We start from the raw sequence: 20,193 nt of genomic DNA, 5'->3' as shown, positions 1-20,193 counted from the left end.
TTGACAGGTTAAATTTTCCACAAGAAATTTGAATTTCAAACCACCAAAGTTTTTCGGTCAAGAAAAGTTCTTTGTTTCTTTTATCGTGTGGTTTATTTTTTAGATTTCATGTAACTTTTAACAATGAATATCAACGATTTACCTGATGATTAATTACTTTTGATTTTTGATCACTTTTATCAATTGCGACAATTTGCTACATTTATGGAAGGTAGGTGGAAATTATTGATTTCTATCATAAAGATCATCTAACTTAATCGTAGTTGTCTATTCAATTGATATTTGAATGCTAATTGCTTTAATTACAGTTTGTCGTCGCTGGAAGATATTAGCGGAAAAGAGACTGAGGAAGATCACTCACTTTCATGGTAAGTATTGATTTCTGTTGATTTAAATAGACATTAATGAGACTTCCTACCAAATTTAACCCATAGTTACATTGGCCACTCGATTAAGGCGGATTGCAACAAAATCATCTTCTATTAGCTCATAAATGTATCATCACAATAAGCAGAAAGTTCTTGATGAAAATTAAACTCTCTAAACTTTTTCCTAATGTTAAGGTAAAAAAAAAGTTTTATTAAACGAAACTCTCTCTCAGTCTCTCAGTATCAACATAAATAATAATAAAGATAAAATCAACCACCGACTAATCAACTTTCCTAAGGTTCACTTTTAAATTGTTCATTTAAATTGTTATCAAGTATATTCACCAATCTTGATAAAAGAGATTCACTTCGAGTGGTTTTATTTAATCTAATTAATGATCAAAAATCAATAAGTGATCATGATGATGATAAAGAAAGATTTTTCGATAAAAGTAAAATTAATTTCATTGAAGATCCAATCCAGTTAATTACAATTGGTAAAGTTTATTTAGAACAATTAATTTCTTCAGTTGATTGTAACTTTTTCCATTCATCTCTTAGCTGGAAAAACAACCAATCAACAAGTGGATTAGTTGATCATTTTCATGATTTGCAAGCAAATTAAATTCGTCAAACTCTCATTTTCTTGAGAAATTAAATGATCCTAATTTAACCTTAGAAGTTAACAAAATTTTGATCATGACACAATTATGGATCAAATCAAATTCTCTCAGTGTTGATTGTGATCAAGCCAAAAAGAAGAGACAAAATGATCCTAATTACGAACCCATACATTATATTTAAATTAGTTGGATTTTTTTTATTGTTAGGTTCGATTATAAATGGAGAGTTAAAACGTACAATCTTTACACTTCATTTATGTAGAAAGTGATTAAACAACAATTGATTAAGTTCATGAGACATAAATAGTTTCGCATTTGTAGAACCAAAATAAACATCGATTTTACGATTTTGTGAGTGACAAAAGTTTTTCACGACTTGTTGATCTGCTGAATCTCTCCCGGCATGTTCGATCAACAATAATGACAAATGAGGTAATGTTCTAATTATATGGATCAATTCATGTGAAGATAGCGAAGTTTCACCCCTGATACTTAAGTATCGACAGTTTGGAAACTTTTCAATAGTTTTGATTATCTTTTCTGAATTCTGTTATAATTTAGAAAAAAAGAAGCGAAATCGTTAGCTGGTGGCTGAACAAATGATTGTTTATGGAAATCTTACCCAGCGAAAAATAAATAAATCCAATCTTTGTACATTAAAATTTCTGTTGATTTGATGCATTAGATCCATTCGATAAGAATTCACAATCAGAAAAAGGTTGAGTACATTTGGACACAAGTTCAAGAATTTTGTGAGAGTATATGACCCTTCTCTTGAAGTATCTACAAGCTGAAGATCTAAAAGATTTCCAAATATCGGTAATTGATTTTCGACGTGAAAAAAATCTATTAAAAGATGAAAGAGATTTGGTCAAATTTTGATATCGAGATGATGCTAAACTTACCATCAGATTCATGATCACAAAAAGTAACAAGTCGTTCGAGATTCGTCAAAAATTGGGAGAATTTCAGAACATGGAGTAAATTCACATACTGGGAGTGCTTTTCAATAGAATTTCCAAGAGATTTCAATTTCTTAAGATGACCAAATGTCCTGAGATAATTTGTGACTATTAGATCATTTCCGATTCCTAGAAATTGAATATCACTCAAAAATGATGTTATTCTTTTTTCTTCTCTTTTCAAAATGTTACATTCGTGGTTCATTTCAAAGCGATGTTTATATTTCAATTCAAGCCCAACACTCAATCCTTTAATTTGTTGCGTTTTGGCAAGTAAATTAATTAATGCAGAACAAGAACATTGCTTAGTGAGATTTTCAAGATGGATTATCTATATAATGTGAATAAATTTCAAATTAAAAAGACGAATGAAACAAGTTTCGTTTAATAAAACTTTTTTTTTACCTTAACATTAGGAAGAAGTTTAGAGAGTTTAATTTTCCTCAAGAACTTTCTGTTTATTGTGATGATACATTTACGAGCTAATGGAAGATGATTTTGTTCAAGCGAATGATAAATTCGCCTTAATCGAGTGGTCAATGTAACTATAGTTTAAATTTGGCAGAAAGTCTCATTAATGTTTATTTAAATCAACAGAAATCAATACTTACCATCAAAGTGAGTGATCTTCCTCAGTCTCTTTTCCGCTGATATTTTCCAGCGTCTACAAACTTTAATTACATTAACTCATTAGAATCAAAATATCAATTCAACATGAAGCTATTGATTAAGAATAGTGATTTATATTGAATGAATCAATCATTTCCACTTACCTTTCATCAATATTGGAAATTGTCGCAATTGATAAAACTGATCAAAAATCAAAAGTAAACAATCATCAGGTAAATCGTTGATATTCATTGTTGAAAGTTACATGAAACAATCTAAAAAATAAACCACACGATAAAAGAAACAAAGAACTTTTCTTGACCGAAAAACTTTGGTGGTTTGAAATTCAAATTTCTTGTGGAAAATTTAACCTGTCAACTTAACTGGTGGTCAGTTACTGACCACTTGAAGAGTTTATCTCTATCCACCCGCGCCTTTCAAATCAATGTTTCATCGTCATTCCGTATGCATTTGTTTAAACAGGATAATTGTATTAATAAATGATTTTCCAGGTAAGAGATGAATGGAAAAAGTTACAATCAACTGAAGAAATTAATTGTTCTAAATAAACTTTACCAATTGTAATTAACTGGATTGGATCTTCGATGAAATTAATTTTACTTTTATCGAAAAATCTTTCTTTATCATCATCATGGTCACTGATTGATTTCTGATCATTAATTGGATCTTCCTTACAATCATCATGATGGTTGAATATCTTTCATGTCCAGAATTGGCAGAATTACAAGTTAATTATTGATTTAAAGGTCGCGGGTTGGGCAGAGATGAACTCTTTCGATATAACCAGCTGATTCATCTCTGTAAATAATCAGTTGGTGTCCAAAAGAGTAAAAAAGAAAAAGTTGAGTATCTTCTAACAATTGAATTATTGTTCTGATAATCAAAACAATCAAAGTTTGATTGTTTCATTCGATTCATTTTCTACGACTTTTTGATAATTAATTGACAGCTTTCAACCTTTTGTATCTTTCAAGTCAATTATTGTTTAAATTGTTCCATTCAACTTTCAATAATGAGTCTCAGTGATTTACCTGATATTTGTTTACTTTTGATTTTTGATCAGTTTCATCAATTCAGACAGTTCGTTACATTGATGAAAGGTAAGTGGAAATGATTGATTCATTTCATGAAGATCATCTAAATTAATCACTAGTACTAAGTTGAATGGTAATAAATTCATGTATTTACAGTTTGTCGTCGCTGGAAAAATTTAATGGAAAATAGACTGGAGAAGATCACTCACTTGAACGGTAAGAATTATTTTGATTTCTATTGATTTGAATGAAATATTAATGAGGATTTTATACCGACTATAGTTACATTGGCTACTCCATCAATGCAGATTGACTATTCACTTCAACAAAGTCATTTTCTATTGGCTCATAGATGTATTCTCAAAATAAGCCAAGACTCCTTGATGAAAATTAAACTCTCTGAACTTCTTCCTAATGTTAAGGTAAGTTATGCATAGACAAAACTTTGTTTATCGATGATATTAATTTGAAATTTATTCTCATTCCATGTTAGGTAATCCATATTGAAAATCTGACTCAGAACTGTTCCTGTGCTGCATTAGCTCATTCACTCGCCAACGTGAATAAAATTAATGGCTTGAGTGTTGAGCTCGAATCACGTCGTCGGGTCCTAACTAGTCGGTTTGGTTATCGATTTGAAGTGGAACACAAATGTGACACCTTGAAAAGAGAAGAAAAAACAATAACATCATTCCTAAGTGATATTCAATTTCTAGGAAATAGTAATGACCTGCTGATTACAAGTTATCTAAAAGATTTGGTCATCTCAAAAAATTGAAATCTCTTGGAAATTCTTTTGGAAATAATTTCCAGGCCGTAAATTTACGCCATGTTTTAGACTTCGCCCAATTTCTGACGAATATCGAGCGACTTGTTACTTTTTGTGGTGATTTTGGTGGTGGACCTCTTAATATTGGTAATGAAGAGTTTGATAATGGTAAGTTTCCCATTATCTCGATATCAAAATTTGACTAAATCTCTTTTATCTTTTATTAGATTTTGTTTTCGACGAAAATCATTGGAGATTTGGAGATCTTTTAGATCTTCAGTTTGTAGATGCTCCAAGAGATAGGTCATATACTCTAAACCTAATACCGATATTTGGAAATCTTTTACATCTTTGGCTCAGTTCAAGTGATGGATGTACTTCCACAAAATTCTTGAACTCGTGTCCAAATTTACTCGACCTTTCTCTGACTATTCGTTATTATCCTGGAGTTCATGAAATTCATCAAATCAACAAAAACTTAAATGTCCAAAGATTGAATTTACGTCTTACGGTAAGACTTTAATAGCCACAAAATATTATCTGTTAAACCATCAAGATTAATTTCGATTTCGCTTTTTTCTTTCAAATTATAACAGGTTCGACAAAAGATTTTAATACTAAAAACTATTGAAAACTTTCCAAACTTGCGGTACTTGAGTATCTGGTGTTCTGTTTCAATATCTTCACGGGATTTGATCCAGATTATAAGTATACTGCCTCATTTATCACTATTGCTGATCGAAAATGATTTGACAGATTTAGCTGAAAAACAAATCGTCAAATACTATTGTCATTCACAAAATCCTAAGATTGATGTTTATTTTGGTTCTACAGATGAGGAACTATTGATGTCTCATGAACTTTATCGAAAGTTTCACAATTCATTTTTTTTATAAATGAACTCTAAGGATTAAACGTTTCTTACTCTTAACTCTTCGTAATTAATATCGTTTTGTATAATCTTTTGTCTTGATCACAATCAACACAGAGAGATTTTGATTGGATACATAATTTCTCAAGAAAATGAGAGGTTAATGTATTTTATTCGCTTCTCAAAGCATTTTTGACCTTTGAAGGTCTAACAAAAAATCAGTTGATATCGGTTCTTTTATTGGAAATTGTCTTTAGTTGTCAAATATCGTGTCCAATTGATTAATTGTTATCCCTATCAAAATTTGAAATTCGTCTTGAAAGCGTTTTAACGGTGTTTTGGCCTCGAATTTTTATTAAATTAATAGAGGAATCAACTTGCAGAATAACTTTAGGTTAAATCTAGAAGTATTTTCGTTTGTAATTGACCTTTCGTTTAATTTGAATGCAAAAAATTCGATTGATAAAATAAAAAATGTTATTCGATATTAATCCGATCAATGTTAGCTAACCATCTCACCTGTTCCGATATTTAACCAAAATTGTCTCTCTCGATGCTGCTCGAATTGACATTAATCTTGATTTACTCGGAATCTTAACTGATCAGATTGAGAAGCGATTCTTGAGACCAAAGAGTCAATTATCGATGGTGCTTTTTATAATCCAATCCAAAGTAGATTAACATCTATCCATGGATTAAATGAATCTCTTGACCTTGATTGTTTCACTTTACGTCAACCAGAATGGATCATATTAATTGATCGTATCAGTAAAATTTGTTTCGATGCAAGTGAAGTGGTCAGTTGTATCGTTTGTAATGATTCACCTGAAGGATTTTTACCAATGGACCTGAAACCACTTGACGATGAATTAGTTAACAAAATAATGGGACGTGAATGTCCATCTAGTCCAATTGTCGCTGAAAAGCGTCTTGATATAACCTCTCAAATGTTGCTGATTTTCGGTTGGAAAACAATCAAAGAATCATCTCTAATTCTTGGAAAAATTTGTGAAAAACTTGACCACAGTCCGATTGATCTAAAATCATGTCCTCCATCATCGACAATCATTGATTGTTGTTTCGTGGAAAAGGTTCTAAACTATTTTGTTCATCATCTAAAGGAGCTCAAGCATCGTGGTGCTTTGAACAAGCTTACACTGGTTTCTCTATGGTGGTCAAGTGTATCTGGAGAAAACCTTGTTCGTGTTTGAAAGTGGTCGAATCTCTGCTTGATGAGATTCTCGCCGATCTTGCCAACGAAAGTCAAGGAATCGAATCGAGTGGACCAAAGTGTATTACCCGTCGAAGTGCTGGTTTACCTTTTGTTACTCAAGCGATTGTTTCTTCTGAACCAAAAGAGAATCGAAACAAATTACTTGGTCATGTAATCAACAGGTTGGTTGAAATTTGTTCCAAACAATCAGCTGAAGATTGGCAGAAAGTTCATTGTTTGAATGTGATTCGAGCTCTAATGAAAGATCAACGAAGATCTTGGTGATCGAGTTGATTCCGGTTAGCCTACAAGGAACCTCTTGAGTCTCTATGTTTCAAATCACCTGTTGCAAAGATTCATGATCTTGCCGCTCAAGCATTGGCACAAGTGATTAGCGCCAAAAAGAAATTGATCATTCAATCAATGAATTTCATCTGTAAACAAATTGGATTTTCCTTACAATCATGTTTACCATCATACTGGCAGTTAAGAATCTTAACTTAAGATTTGATTAGCTGGCTATTAGCCATTTAGCCACTTACCAAAATGGCTAATTATCGTCGAGCTTTGTCCAAATTTACTACAAAAAATTATTCCAATGTATGAATGCGTTAGGAATTATAATTTGGACAAGCCATAAATTGTCCATTCAAGCAAATAGCATTCGGAATGACAATGAAACATTGATTTGAAAGGCGCGGGGATAGAGATAAACTTTTCAAATGGTCAGTAACTGACCACCAGTTAGGTTGACAGGTTAAATTTTCAACAAGAAATTTGAATTTCAAACAACCAAGTTTTTCGGTCAAGAAAAGTTCTTTCTGTATCTTTTATCGTGTGGTTTATTTTTTAGATTGTTTTATGTAACTTTCAACAATGAATATCAATGATTTGCCTGATGATTGTTCACTTTTGATTTTTGATCAGTTTTATCAATTGCGACAATTTGCTACATTGATGAAAAGTAAGTGGAAACTATTGATTTCTATCATAAAGACCATATAACTCAATCGTAGTCGTCTATTCAATTGATACTTGAATGTTAATTAATTGCTGTAATTACAGTTTGTCGTCGCTGGAAGATATTAGCGGAAAAGAGACTGAAGAAGATCACTCACTTTCATGGTAATTATTGATTTCTGTTGATTTAAATAGACATTAATGAGACTTCCTACCAAATTTAACCCATAGTTACATTGGCCACTCGATTAAGGCGGATTGATCATTCGCTTGAACAAAATCATCTTCCATTAGCTCGTAAATGTAACATCACAATAAGCAGAAAGTTCTTGATGAAAATTAAACTCTCTAAACTTCTTCCTAATGTTAAGGTAAAAAAAAAGTTTTATTAAACGAAACTTGTTTCATTCATCTTTTTAATTTGAAATTTATTCTCATCATATAGATAATCCATCTTGAAAATCTCACTAAGCAATGTTCTTGTTCTGCATTAATTAATTTACTTGCCAAAACGAAACAAATTAAAGGATTGAGTGTTGGGCTTGAATTGAAATATAAACATCGCTTTGAAATGAACCACGAATGTAACATCTTGAAAAGAGAAGAAAAAAGAATAACATCATTTTTGAGTGATATTCAATTCCTAGGAATCGGTAATGATCTAATAGTTACAGGTTATCTCAGAACTTTTGGTCATCTTAAGAAATTGAAATCTCTTGGAAATTCTATTGAAAAGCACTCCCAGTATGTGAATTTACTCCATGTTCTGAAATTCGCCCAATTTTTGACGAATCTCGAGCGACTTGTTACTTTTTGTGATCATGAATCTGATGGTAAGTTTTCCATCATCTCGATATAAAAATTTGACCAAATCTCTTTCATCGTTTAATAGATTTTTTTCAGGTTGAAAATCAATTACCGATATTTGGAAATCTTTTAGATCTTCAGCTTGTAGATACTTCAAGTGGTGGGTCATATACTCTTACAAAATTCTTGAACTTGTGTCCAAATGTACTCAACCTTTTTCTGATTGTGAATTCTTATCGAATGGATCTAATGCATCAAATCAACAGAAATTTTAATGTACAAAGATTGGATTTATTTATTTTTCGCTGGGTAAGATTTCCATTAACAAGCAGTTGTTCAACCACCAGCTAACGATTTCACTTCTTTTTTTCTAAATTATAACAGAATTCAGAAAAGATGATCAAAACTATTGAAAAGTTTCCAAACTGTCGATACTTAAGTATTAGGGGTGAATCTTCGCTATCTTCAGATGAATTGATCCATATAATTAGTACATTACCTCATTTGTCATTATTGTTGATCGAACATGCCGGGAGAGATTCAGCAGATCAACAAGTCGTGAAAAACTTTTGTCACTCACAAAATCGTAAAATCGATGTTTATTTTGGTTCTACAAATGCGAAACTATTTATGTTTCATGAACTTAATCGATTGTTTTTTAATCACTTTCTACATAAATGAAGTGTAAAGATTGTACGTTTTAACTCTCCATTTATAATCGAACCTAACAATAAAAAAAATCCAACTAATTAAAATATTATGTATGGGTTCGTAATTAGGATCATTTTGCCTCTTCTTTTTGGCTTGATCACAATCAACACTGAGAGACTTTGATTGGATCCATAATTGTATCATGATTAACATTTTGTCAACTTCTAAGGTTAAATTAGGATCATTTAATTTTTCAAGAAAATGAGAGGTTAAATTGGGATCAATTAATTTCTCAAGAAAATGTGAGGTTAATGTATTTAATTTGCTTTTTAAAGCATTTATGACCTTTGAAGGTCAAATAAAAAAACAGTTATGATGATCAAGCTTATACATTCTGTATTGATTCTTTTATTAAAAATTGTCTTTAAACGTCAAATATCGAGTCCAATTGATTAATTGTCCATCAAGTATTCCCTATTTTAGTACAGTAGTGATTTCACTTAGAACATTTATTATTTTTCAGGGTTACAGGTTCCCATTTAGGGGAGATTGGCTTAACAGCGCCAATTCGAAATACAATTTTTCTTTTTGTTTTTAAATTTTTAATCCGTCTATTTGACAATTACAATTGAGGGAAGGTAGTCAAGCCGGGATTGAACCCGTGTCATCGTAGACCAGAGTCCACGACACTAACCAATTGGCTAGCAACTTCACTTAGAGCAAATTTCAGCGCCCTCTACATAACCAAAAAGGTTAATTTCTTATAAAAAAAGGTGAACTAACCTTTTACCTTTTCCAAGCCTAATGACACTAATCCGCTAGGGGGAGACTATGAATTCGTTGTTGCTCTAAGTGAAATCACTACTGTAATAAATTAAATTGTAGCGGTTGAATTGATAATCATCTGGATTCAAAAAGCGCGGGTGGTTAAACGATTAACTTTTGTATCTAATCATCTGATAATCAGATTCTGATTAGTTTAAAGTTCAAATGTAACCAAATTACAACTTTTGGATGAATCAGATCACCATTATACTTTTTTATTTCTACGACTACTTGATTGATTTCCTACTGATTAACATCATTCCAATTGGATTGTGTAAAGTTAATTTGTCACCACAATGAGAATCAACGATTTACCTAATGATTGTTTACTTATGATCTTCGACCAGTTTCATGATCTCCAGCAATTTCCAAAATTGATGAAAGGTGAGAAAAGTCTGAAGAGTGTTTTCTCTCGAGCCCATGTTACAATACTTTCGTTTTCATTCATTTGACAGTTTGTTCTCGGTGGAAAACTTTGATTCAAATTCGATTAAAAAAAGTCAAACACTTCGATTGTAAGTAAAATCATGTTAATCTATTGTCCATCTAACCTCACGGGTTTTTCTGTCACATCAACAACTGTAGGTACTTGTCTGGATTCTGATTTTCCACAGTGTTTTCGCCTTCAAGTGGTGGGTAAATGTGTTTCTACAGAAAACATGAATTTGCTTGAGAAAATCCGTCTCACTGAACTTCTTCCCAATGTAAAGGTAAGTTAATTAATCGCAGAAGTAAAATAGTTTCTCTCATTGATTCTCATTGTTTTTCAGACGATCAATTTTCAAAGCTCAAAGAATCCATGTTCTTGCTCTACTTTAGCTCATCTACTTGCTAACGCGAATCCAATTGAAGGCTTATGTTTTTACAATTATGAATACAACGAACGACATAAATGTAAGCTCATGAGAAGTGTGAATGAGCTTATAACACCGTTTCTAGGTGAGATCAAAGTTCTAGCGACTCACTTTGATGAGGTGATACGAAGCTATTTCAAGGCATTTGGTCATCTGAAGAAATTGAGAACACTCGGCAATTCTGCAGTCGGAGGCCATGTAAGGTTCATCCATGTTGGAAAATTTTCCAAATTCATGACAAATCTCAAAACTCTTTCTGTTTACTGTGACCACGAATCTGAAACTAAACGTAAGTTCTTAGCATTAAATTTCCAAACTTATTGATTTTCGATTCGCTCTCTTTAGATTGTGCTGAGTATAAATACAAGATTCCGGTGCTTGAAAAGCTTCAATATCTTGATATTGGAAACTGTTTGAGCGATTGCTGGACACTTAAATTCTTGAACTTTTGCCCAAATCTACAATATCTCGCTATCAAGATAACTGTCTACCGAGATCCGATTCGATTCGATCGAATTGACAAAAATTACAACGTAATTGGATTGGAAATTACGATCAGTGCATGGGTAAGAAGTTGCAAATATCTAAACAACAATTAATATTAATCCATTTTCTTTTTCTAATTTTCATAGTTCCACGACGAGTTCATAATTCAGACTGTTGAAAAATTTCCAAACTGTCGATATCTTTGTGTTCATTCAAATGTTTCAGAATCAGTTGAGATTGAAGTTATCAAATTGCTACCTCATCTATCAACTCTGGTGTTTGGATCGGACTCCATGTCTAAAGATCCGAATAATATTCAAGCCATTAAAGATTATTGCCAAAAACATAATCGACAAATCGATTATTACATTAATACGAAAGACGAAAATTTAGCTAACAATGAGTTGCATCGAAATTTTCATCGTGTATTCTACAATCAATACAGTCTACAAAATTTTCGATAAATTTTCAAAACTGACAAAACTGTCAAATGAATTTATTGGTCAATCATATGACTTGAAAACTGTTCCTGTCAAGTTAAATACTGAAATACTCATTAGATCAATTGTTCACTGTTATCCTGATTCTCGGCTGTTCGATACATTACAACGAATCAATTGCATTTAAGTGATTTACATGTAATTATAATTTGATCTTTTCTCCTCAAATTAATTGTCCTTAAAATTTCATAACCTAATCATCACCTAATTTCATACATGTAATAAATAAGTTATAAAAATCACTCATTTATTATTCAAATATTCTGGATACTCAATTAACACCAAAGATGACCCAAACTGTTCAGAGTTTAAATCTGATCAAAATTTTACTGAAAATTATCAATATTCTGAATGCTCCTCAATCGTGTCTAAATATTCAAATTGATAAAACAAAAATCAGTTGCTCCAATTACGATCAATTATTCATTCATTTCTTTCGTCATTTTGATCTCAGGCCATTTATTACTTGGATTGTCAGTGTCCAAATCTCTTAACTAATTTTCCAGGGACGAAGACTCAAAGACAAGAGTTCAAATCTCTTTCATTTGTTGAAGGTTCCTTCATATGTAATACATCGCTTGAGGCTCAAAGTCAAATTTTATTGCAACCGAATCAGTCCCATGTCCCATTCCCGTTATTTTAAACTTTATATTAGATAAAATAAACAAAGAGAGAGAGAGTTTTAATCTCTTTTTGCTGCAAACGAATCTCAGATGATATAAGAGCTCATACGTCACAACGAAAAGTTCATAATGATAAGATATTACTAGGCATACTGCAGCGACAGTAACGTCTGAGCGCGTGTATGCTGGAAAAGGAGAGAAAGAAGAGAAAGAAAGAAAAAGAATGAAAAAAAGAGACTGAGAGAAAGAGACTGAGAGAAAGAGACTGAGAGAAAGAGACTGAGAGAAAGAGAAAGAGAAAGAAAGAAAGAGAAAGAAAGAAAGAGAAAGAGAAAGAGAAAGAAGAAAGAAAAAGAAAGAAAGAAACTGAGAGAAGAGACTGAGAGAAGAAAGAAGAAGAAGAAGAAAGAAAGAAAGAAAAGAATGAAAAAAGAGACTGAGAGAAGAGACTGAGAGAAAGGACTGAGAGAAAGAAACTGAGAGAAAGAAACTGAGAGAAAGAGACTGAGAGAGAGGACTGAGAGAAGGACTGAGAGAAGGACTGAGAGAAGAGACTGAGAGAAAGAGACTGAGAGAGAGAAGAGAGAGAGAGAAGAGAGAGAAGAAAGAGAAAGAGACTGAGAGAAAGAGACTGAGAGAAAGAGACTGAGAGAAAGAAAAAGAAAGAGTGAATTAAAAAAGAAAGAAGAGAAAGTAAAAAGAAAGAGAATCAAAAAAATTTGTAATTAGCGGTAGCGCGTTACTATGGTGATAGATGCTATCGCTATCTAGCGTGAAGAAAAATTACTAATTTTCGGGAGTGGGCCAATCTGCACCAAAAACTATACAGGTGATGAGAACCATCATCTGAACCTATTCTGAAAATTCGGTAAAGATTGGACCAAAATTACGATCGCTATCGTTCCACGAAATTTTGATTTTTCGACGTAAGGTCTTCGCTTACGCTCAGACAATAAACGTACTCTAATGTTAATTGACTCGGCAGACTAATGACTCTTTGGAAATAATTAATTCTAATGTTTCTGATTGAGTCTGATTCTTAAATTAGCTGTTTAGCTTGATTACGATTTAATCAAATCATCTCTCTCTCTCTCTCTCTCTTGCTTAAGTATCCTTGCTATTTAATAGCTAATATCAACATGTGATCAGATTCATTAGATTAATGATAATTTCAAGAGTTTTGAGAAAAAAATCCTTAGCCAGAAACTTGTCTTCCTTATTTTCATTAAGTGTCGATTGGTTAAGTTACAATTCAATAATATTATTGTTTGATTTCTACGATGTTGACAATTAAATGGAAAATAGAATCAAAAACTAAAAATGATTTAGTTTATGAATTACTTTTGGACCAAATTTTTCTTCACCTTTTTGTCCATTCATCAGTTTTATTGGAAATATTTTATCTGATCAATTATCCAGAGGAGATTAACAATTTTCTTAAACTTTTGGCATTCGGTAAGTTTAATAAATTTGATATTTTAATACTAATAATTCATCGTAATATCTTATACAATTATTAGGGCTTTTCTATGCTTTATTTTTCACTGGTCTCGGTGTTGGAGTGGGTGCTCATCGGCTTTGGTCTCATCGATCCTTCAAAGCTAAAACTCCATTGCGAGTGTTTCTCGCTTTAGCCTTCACCTCGGCAGGTCAAAAAAGTCTAGGAACTTGGGTTCGTGACCATCGGACTCATCATAAGTTCTCAGAGACAGATGCCGATCCTCATAACGCGAAACGTGGTTTCTTTTTCGCTCATCAAGGATGGTTGTTGGTCAAGCGACATCCAGTTAGTGTAGAAAAACTTTCTAAAATTGATATGGACGATGTTCTAAGTGATCCAGTAGTAATTTGGAGTACAAAATATTATCCACTTCTTTTGATCATTACATTGATTCTCATTCCAACTCTAATCCCGTTCTATTGCTATCAAATCTCACTATTCCACTGTTTATTAATGACGGAGTTCGCTATGTATTTTCATGGCATGGAACTTGGTTAGTCAACTCAGCAGCTCATCTTTGGGGAGATAAACCTTATGATAAGATGACCAATTCAGTTGAGACTAAATTATTTACATGGTTGATTCCTGTAGGTGAATTTTATCACAATTATCACCACACCTTTCCTCAAGACTACAAAGCCTCAGAATATGGCTGGTTTGGTCAAGTTAATTTATTTGCCGCTTTTATTGATCTGATGGCTTTAATTGGTCAAGCTTACGATTTGAAAACTGCCCCTAAAGACATTGTTAACCTACGAAAACATCTAGTGAGCCAATAAGTGCAATCGCACTTATAACTTAAATTGTGATAAGAACTAGAAAAATGTAAACAATTAAATTAAATCGTCATCTCCTTATAACAATTTAAGGTAAGATAATTTACCATTTTTAGCTGCAACACCCTTTACTTGTATTATTAATTCAAATGCAATCAATTTGATTCATTGTTCGTTATGAGAAATTAGATATTATCTCAATCACGATTGTCAAAACTTTTTCAATATTATCAACAATTAACTCTATTGATATTATCCTGATCCTGGTTCTTCAATACTTTTCTATTATCAAGCGATTTCATTTCTTTAATTTAATCTTTTCTAATTTTGATCAATTGCTCTTGAGATTGGATAACAATCATAATAAATAAATTATCATCTTAAGTGTTTTCTTTTATCTGCTCTATCGATTTTATTTGATAATCAAACTAATTAATCAAGTGACAGGGGGAAAACCTATCATTCTTTTGACATTAATATTGAATTTCATGTTAATCGTAAAAAATATTGATCACTAAACTTTGTATCGAAACTCATCAGAAAGGTTTAGAAATAACTATTAATAATAATTAATTATTTAGAATTTTAATTTAATTGAGTCTTGTGAATAATTTAATAGGATTAATGGATGTTGAATCTTAGAGACATTTATATGATATTAATTGATCGTTGATGTTATTAAAACTTGTGGAATAGGCCAATTGATTCATGACGAATCCAATTCGCGTTTTGCTTGCAAATCGTGAAGGATATGCTTCTGTTGAAAGTCCAACAAAATTATCAGGTTTCATCGTTCCGTTCATAAAAGCGGAATTTTTATCAATTCTGGAGAATATCAATGTTTCATTTGTTTCTGCTGATTCTTTTGGTGCTTCATGTTCATCTGACGGATTATGTTCTGGTGAACTGGCTGGTCTACAACAGGGTAGAGGTGATTTTCTTAGGCCTCCATCTTTGGTTAAACTTAATAGTCTTGGAATTAATTTGACCACAATTTCACCAGCATACGAATATCATTGTTACCTTGCTTATAAGAAACAATTGAAAGTCAATGTCGATTATTCAACTTTTTTCGATTTTGTTTATTCGTTTGATTTAGTGTTCTGGATAATATTATCAGGATTCTTTGGGGGAATTACAATTATCGTATGTTTGAAAGCTAAACAACAATCACCAAATCTCAAATTATCTAGTATTTTATGGAGTCAGTTCGAGTTCATTGTCTCTCAAAATTTCAAAACTCTATCGAAAATAGCTAAAAGTTCAATCATTTGTGTGTTGTCATTTTTACTCTTGACCATTGGAATCCTTTTAACAACATCATTGAGAACTGGCCTTGTATCGAGTGTTAATTATCTCAAGCTAGAAACTTTGGAAGATATTCTCAAGAACAATTATAAGCCAGTTACACCCTTTGCGAGTAGTTGCCGATTCGAAATACAAAACGGGATTTCACCAATCGTTAAAAAGATCTCATCTGAGATTTATGTCTCTGAAACAGTAAAATGGACGGAATTTTATGATATTTGTAGACAATCCAATCATGTAGCCATTACCGATGAACTTACATTTTCTTTCCTGAAACATCCTGGATGTTCAATAAACACCAAAGATGAGCTACAAAGTCCGTTAGATTTGTCGGACAATTTCATCTTTAATTCATTGGCATTATATTTAATTAATAAACACAACTCACCAAAGTCTAATGAAATATTATCTAAAAGAGGCTATGATGGATTCGAGAAGAAAATTGTTCAAAATTCAAATCTGATCAAAATTTTACTAAAAATTAATAATATTCCGAATGCTCCTCAATCATGTCTAAATATTCAAGTCGATAAACGAGAATCAGTCGCTCCAATCACGATCAATTATTCATTCATTTCTTTCGTCATTTTGATCTCAGGCTATTTACTTGGAATAATAGCATTATTTTTCGAAAAGAATGGAAGTTTGTAACGGCCTTTTTTCTTCGAATTTTAATTAAATCTCATTAAATTCGCTTTTGATTAACATTGAAAATCTGCATTCGAATGCAAAAAGCTCAGGTGGACAATTAGCTCAAGATTAATACGTAACATAAAATCGACCTGGAGACGATAAAATTAGAAAATAGTTGCGTCAAAATTTCCAAAATTCAATCCATACAGGCCACAGATTTTTCGATAAATTTTCAGTACCAAGAACAAGCAAACTCCAATTCGCAATTGAATTGTATTGTAACCAAACAACAGAATTATGGAAAAATATTTAAAACCTAAAACTAAATTTCCACCTCAGTGAAATGTATAAGGCTAAGAGCAAGAAAAATATAACGACGGTAAATTGCAATTTAATTCACTAAATCAATAAAATCATTTGAGTATCAAATGAATCGAGTATTTGAAATACGCGGGTAAACAATTGAACTCAAATTGATTTTCGGTTAATAATCAAATCATCTGATCCAAGTGATTATTTAAATTTTAAAACGAAAACAAATTCAAATTGTCAGTTTATTTTGATCGAAAAGGTTTTCAAATCAAAATTAAGATGAATATCAACGATTTACCTGATCTTTGTTTTGAATTGATTTTTGATCATATTTCCGATCTTCCGACTTTGGATAACTTAAGAAGAGGTAAGAAAATGAAACGTTAATTTTTCTTCCAATTTGATTACTAATCAATCATCTAATATTTTGTTTACTTTTCTTCATCCTTTTATAGTTTGTTCACGATGGAGAACTTTGGTTCAAACTCGACTACAGAAAATCACACACTTAGAATGTGAGTAAATTGAAATCCGATCTATCAATAACTAATTTCATCTATTCTTCAATGTTCAGATGCTCCATACATGGTCTTGGTAAAGAAAATTACTCAGAAGGAATTGACCGGAAAATATATCCATACAGATCAACTTCGTTTTCTTGAGAGTATTAAACTCTCTTTGTTTCTCCCTAATGTCAAGGTAATGCCGAAAATCTGATTGTTGATAATTTGATAATCAATCTCTCTGTTGTTTCTTCATTAATAGTGTTTAAAACTAAAAATATTACGACAAGACTTCCATGTCCATGTGCAGCATTAGCTAATCTACTTGCTACCGGAAATCCAATCACTGAACTTAAGTTTCGTCTCTGTGATTTCACCAGTGGATTACCGTCCATCGATGTAAAACTTTCCTCGATTTGGATGAAAAGATTATCCCTTATTTGGATAATGTTGAAAATTTATCAACTAATGTCAAAATTATCGTTGATAAATATTTCAGAGCTCATGGTCATCTAAATAAGCTGAAAAAACTTAGAGGTTCCACAAACAGGTTCATCTTGGCGATAATGTGAACACAAACAACATGAATTTCGAAGTAAAATCAATAACATTGATTGTGATTCTTTGTAATATTGAGAATATTTGATTTTCGTATTCATTCAACTAACATTTCAATCGAGAATCATGAATTTAAAAGGCGCGATTAAAGTTCATCTCTCAAAATCATCTGATTTTAGGTGCTAAGTTCCTACTGTTTGTAAGAACCTTGATCATCATGATATCAAGAACAATTAATCCACCAGTTTAATCGCAAAATATAAATAAATAAATTGTTCATTTAAACGAAAGTTTATCTAATTAGTTTTCTTATTGTTCGCGTTGTTAACTAACTAGTGATAAATATCCATCATAATCATGTCAACAATTGAGAAACAAATGTCACAATTTACTTGTAATTGTCAAATGGTCTTGTCATCATCGAGTTCATAGATGATTAAAGTTAATTGTCTCTTGGAAAAATCTTCATTCAGGTGAAATTGATCATTTAGAGTCGCTGAACTTTCATCAACTTAATCATTTAGGATGATTCTGAATCTCATATTCATTATAACCTACGTTCTATTCATTTGTCGTTAATTAATCTTCATTAACGATTGAATTCTAATTAATTTCCTTTTTATTGGTGATTGTCCAGAAATTAGCGTATCAATTTAATTTCCCTTTGAATTAATTGGCAGAAAAAATTGTTGTCAAGAAAACTTTTCTTTCTCATTGTAAGTCAGTGTCAAGCATCAATTGATTTAAGTTACGAAAAGATTTATATTTGTTGTTTTATTAATACGATGTGGTTGAAGTGGACAATCAAAACGATAACTAAAAGTAATTTAGTTTATGAATTACTTTTTGGTCAAATTTTTCTTCACCTTTTTGTCCATTCATCAGTTTTATTGGAAGTATTTTATCTGATCAATTATCCAGAGGAGATTAACAATTTTCTTAAACTTTTGGCATTCGGTAAGTTGAACATTGAAAGGAATAAGTTATCTTATTATTTTTCATTTATTAGAAGCTTTTTACTGCGTTTTTGTCAACGCTGTTGGTATCGGAGTGGGTGCTCATCGGCTTTGGTCTCATCGATCTTTCAAAGCTAAAACTCCATTGAGAGTGTTTCTCGCTTTAGCCTTCACCTCGGCAGGTCAAAAAAGTCTAGGAACTTGGGTTCGTGACCATCGGACTCATCATAAGTTCTCAGAGACAGATGCCGATCCTCATAACGCGAAACGCGGTTTCTTTTTCGCTCATCAAGGATGGTTATTGGTCAAGCGACACCCGGATAATGTCAGGAAAAGTGCTTCAATTGATATGGACGATGTTCTGAGTGACCCAGTAGTAATTTGGAGTACAAAATATTATACACTACTTTTGATCATTACATTGATTCTCGTTCCAACTCTAATTCCGTTCTATTGCTATCAAATTTCACTTTTTCACTGTTTATTAATGACTGGAGTTCGATATGTAATCTCATTGCATGGAACTTGGTTAGTCAACTCAGCAGCTCATCTTTGGGGAGATAAACCTTATGATAAAACTATATATCCATCGGAGGCTAAATGGATTGCGTGGTTGATTCCCGTTGGTGAATTTTATCACAATTATCATCACACTTTTCCTCAAGATTATAAGGCATCAGAATTTGGTTGGTTTGGTCAATGGAACACAAATGCTGCCTTTATTGATCTAATGGCTCTGATTGGTCAAGCTTATGATCTGAAAACTGCACCTAAAAACCTAATTGAATCAAGAAAAGCTCGAGCTTCCAAACTACCTGTTTACAAATGAGAGTCGAAAATTCTCAGAAAATTCAATATCATTCATAGAGAATTCAACATTCTGATTCAACCAATAAATTTGTTTTATAGTTATTGATATATTATGTTTGGCTGATTAAAGTGTTCTCATATTATATCAGCTAAGAAAACATACAGTTCATCAATAAAATTTCTTATCGAATAATTTAATTCAATCAAGTCTGAAAAAAGATTTATCATTCTAAGGATATGATTAATTAACTTGTTTTGAACCATTCATTATTTATTCTTGATTCTTCATAACCATTTGCTAGTCTAGTTCATTAGTGAATATCTGTAATGAAATAAATGAGAGAACTAGTGATTAATCACATGAATAAGAATAATTAAATTACCTGAACATATAAGCGATCGTAATTATTTCCGATTAAGATTTTTGGAAAACATCCAGACCAAGGGAATGAGAGTTTAATCATCAATTAAGCTCGGAGTACAATTTAGAATGATTTTAGGCAAATTTTTCCTTTATTGAATTTTTCAATGCAAAAAGAACCTCAGACTCGTCAATTGCCATATTTCAAAGTCATATTTCAAGGTCATAAAGGTTATTCAGAAAAGAATGCACTTGAAGGTCATTCGAAAGACTTTTGGAAATTAGAAATTTTTTCAAGC

At 31.8% G+C, this 20,193-nt stretch overlaps 4 protein-coding genes, 2 long non-coding RNA genes and 1 pseudogene across 6 annotated transcripts; 6 read left to right on the top strand and 1 right to left on the bottom strand.

The window, feature by feature from the left end:
• Positions 1–75: 75 nt before the first annotated feature.
• On the top strand, positions 76–844 carry LOC128394255 (uncharacterized). The gene is made up of 3 exons (XR_008326338.1): positions 76–211; positions 309–368; positions 435–844. It is a non-coding gene; the product is annotated as an uncharacterized LOC128394255 (long non-coding RNA).
• Positions 845–1,241: 397 nt separating this feature from the next.
• Positions 1,242–3,677, bottom strand: LOC128394246 (uncharacterized). The gene is made up of 6 exons (XM_053354549.1): positions 2,727–3,677; positions 2,565–2,624; positions 2,359–2,498; positions 1,897–2,284; positions 1,614–1,837; positions 1,242–1,538 (listed from the first exon to the last, which is right to left on the bottom strand). The coding sequence occupies exons 1-6, from the start codon at positions 2,812–2,814 to the stop codon at positions 1,242–1,244; spliced, it is 1,197 nt and encodes a 398-aa protein (XP_053210524.1). The 5' UTR covers positions 2,815–3,677.
• Positions 3,678–7,064: 3,387 nt separating this feature from the next.
• LOC128394140 (uncharacterized) lies at positions 7,065–7,768 on the top strand. Its single transcript, XR_008326317.1, has 3 exons — positions 7,065–7,434; positions 7,536–7,595; positions 7,662–7,768. It is a non-coding gene; the product is annotated as an uncharacterized LOC128394140 (long non-coding RNA).
• Positions 7,769–7,933: 165 nt separating this feature from the next.
• On the top strand, positions 7,934–9,175 carry LOC128394170 (uncharacterized). The gene is made up of 3 exons (XM_053354438.1): positions 7,934–8,263; positions 8,323–8,546; positions 8,622–9,175. The coding sequence occupies exons 1-3, from the start codon at positions 8,002–8,004 to the stop codon at positions 8,916–8,918; spliced, it is 783 nt and encodes a 260-aa protein (XP_053210413.1). The 5' UTR covers positions 7,934–8,001; the 3' UTR covers positions 8,919–9,175.
• Positions 9,176–9,878: 703 nt separating this feature from the next.
• Positions 9,879–11,809, top strand: LOC128394169 (uncharacterized). Its single transcript, XM_053354437.1, has 6 exons — positions 9,879–10,097; positions 10,169–10,228; positions 10,299–10,423; positions 10,484–10,856; positions 10,913–11,133; positions 11,200–11,809. The coding sequence occupies exons 1-6, from the start codon at positions 10,010–10,012 to the stop codon at positions 11,515–11,517; spliced, it is 1,185 nt and encodes a 394-aa protein (XP_053210412.1). The 5' UTR covers positions 9,879–10,009; the 3' UTR covers positions 11,518–11,809.
• Positions 11,810–13,361: 1,552 nt separating this feature from the next.
• LOC128394483 (acyl-CoA desaturase 1-like) lies at positions 13,362–18,057 on the top strand (annotated as a pseudogene).
• On the top strand, positions 16,986–19,714 carry LOC128394003 (stearoyl-CoA desaturase 5-like). Its single transcript, XM_053354237.1, has 5 exons — positions 16,986–17,073; positions 17,162–17,221; positions 17,281–17,370; positions 17,472–17,608; positions 18,734–19,714. Exons 1-5 carry the CDS (start codon positions 16,986–16,988, stop codon positions 19,550–19,552), a joined length of 1,194 nt encoding a protein of 397 aa, XP_053210212.1. The 3' UTR covers positions 19,553–19,714.
• Positions 19,715–20,193: the final 479 nt, after the last annotated feature.

Source organism: Panonychus citri, unplaced genomic scaffold (assembly GCF_014898815.1).
Source record: "Panonychus citri isolate SS breed McGregor unplaced genomic scaffold, ASM1489881v1 Contig00139, whole genome shotgun sequence".
In the NCBI taxonomy this organism is placed as follows: domain Eukaryota; kingdom Metazoa; phylum Arthropoda; class Arachnida; order Trombidiformes; family Tetranychidae; genus Panonychus; species Panonychus citri.
Note: the sequence above shows the minus strand (reverse complement) of the source record. Positions and strands in the feature narration are given on the sequence as shown.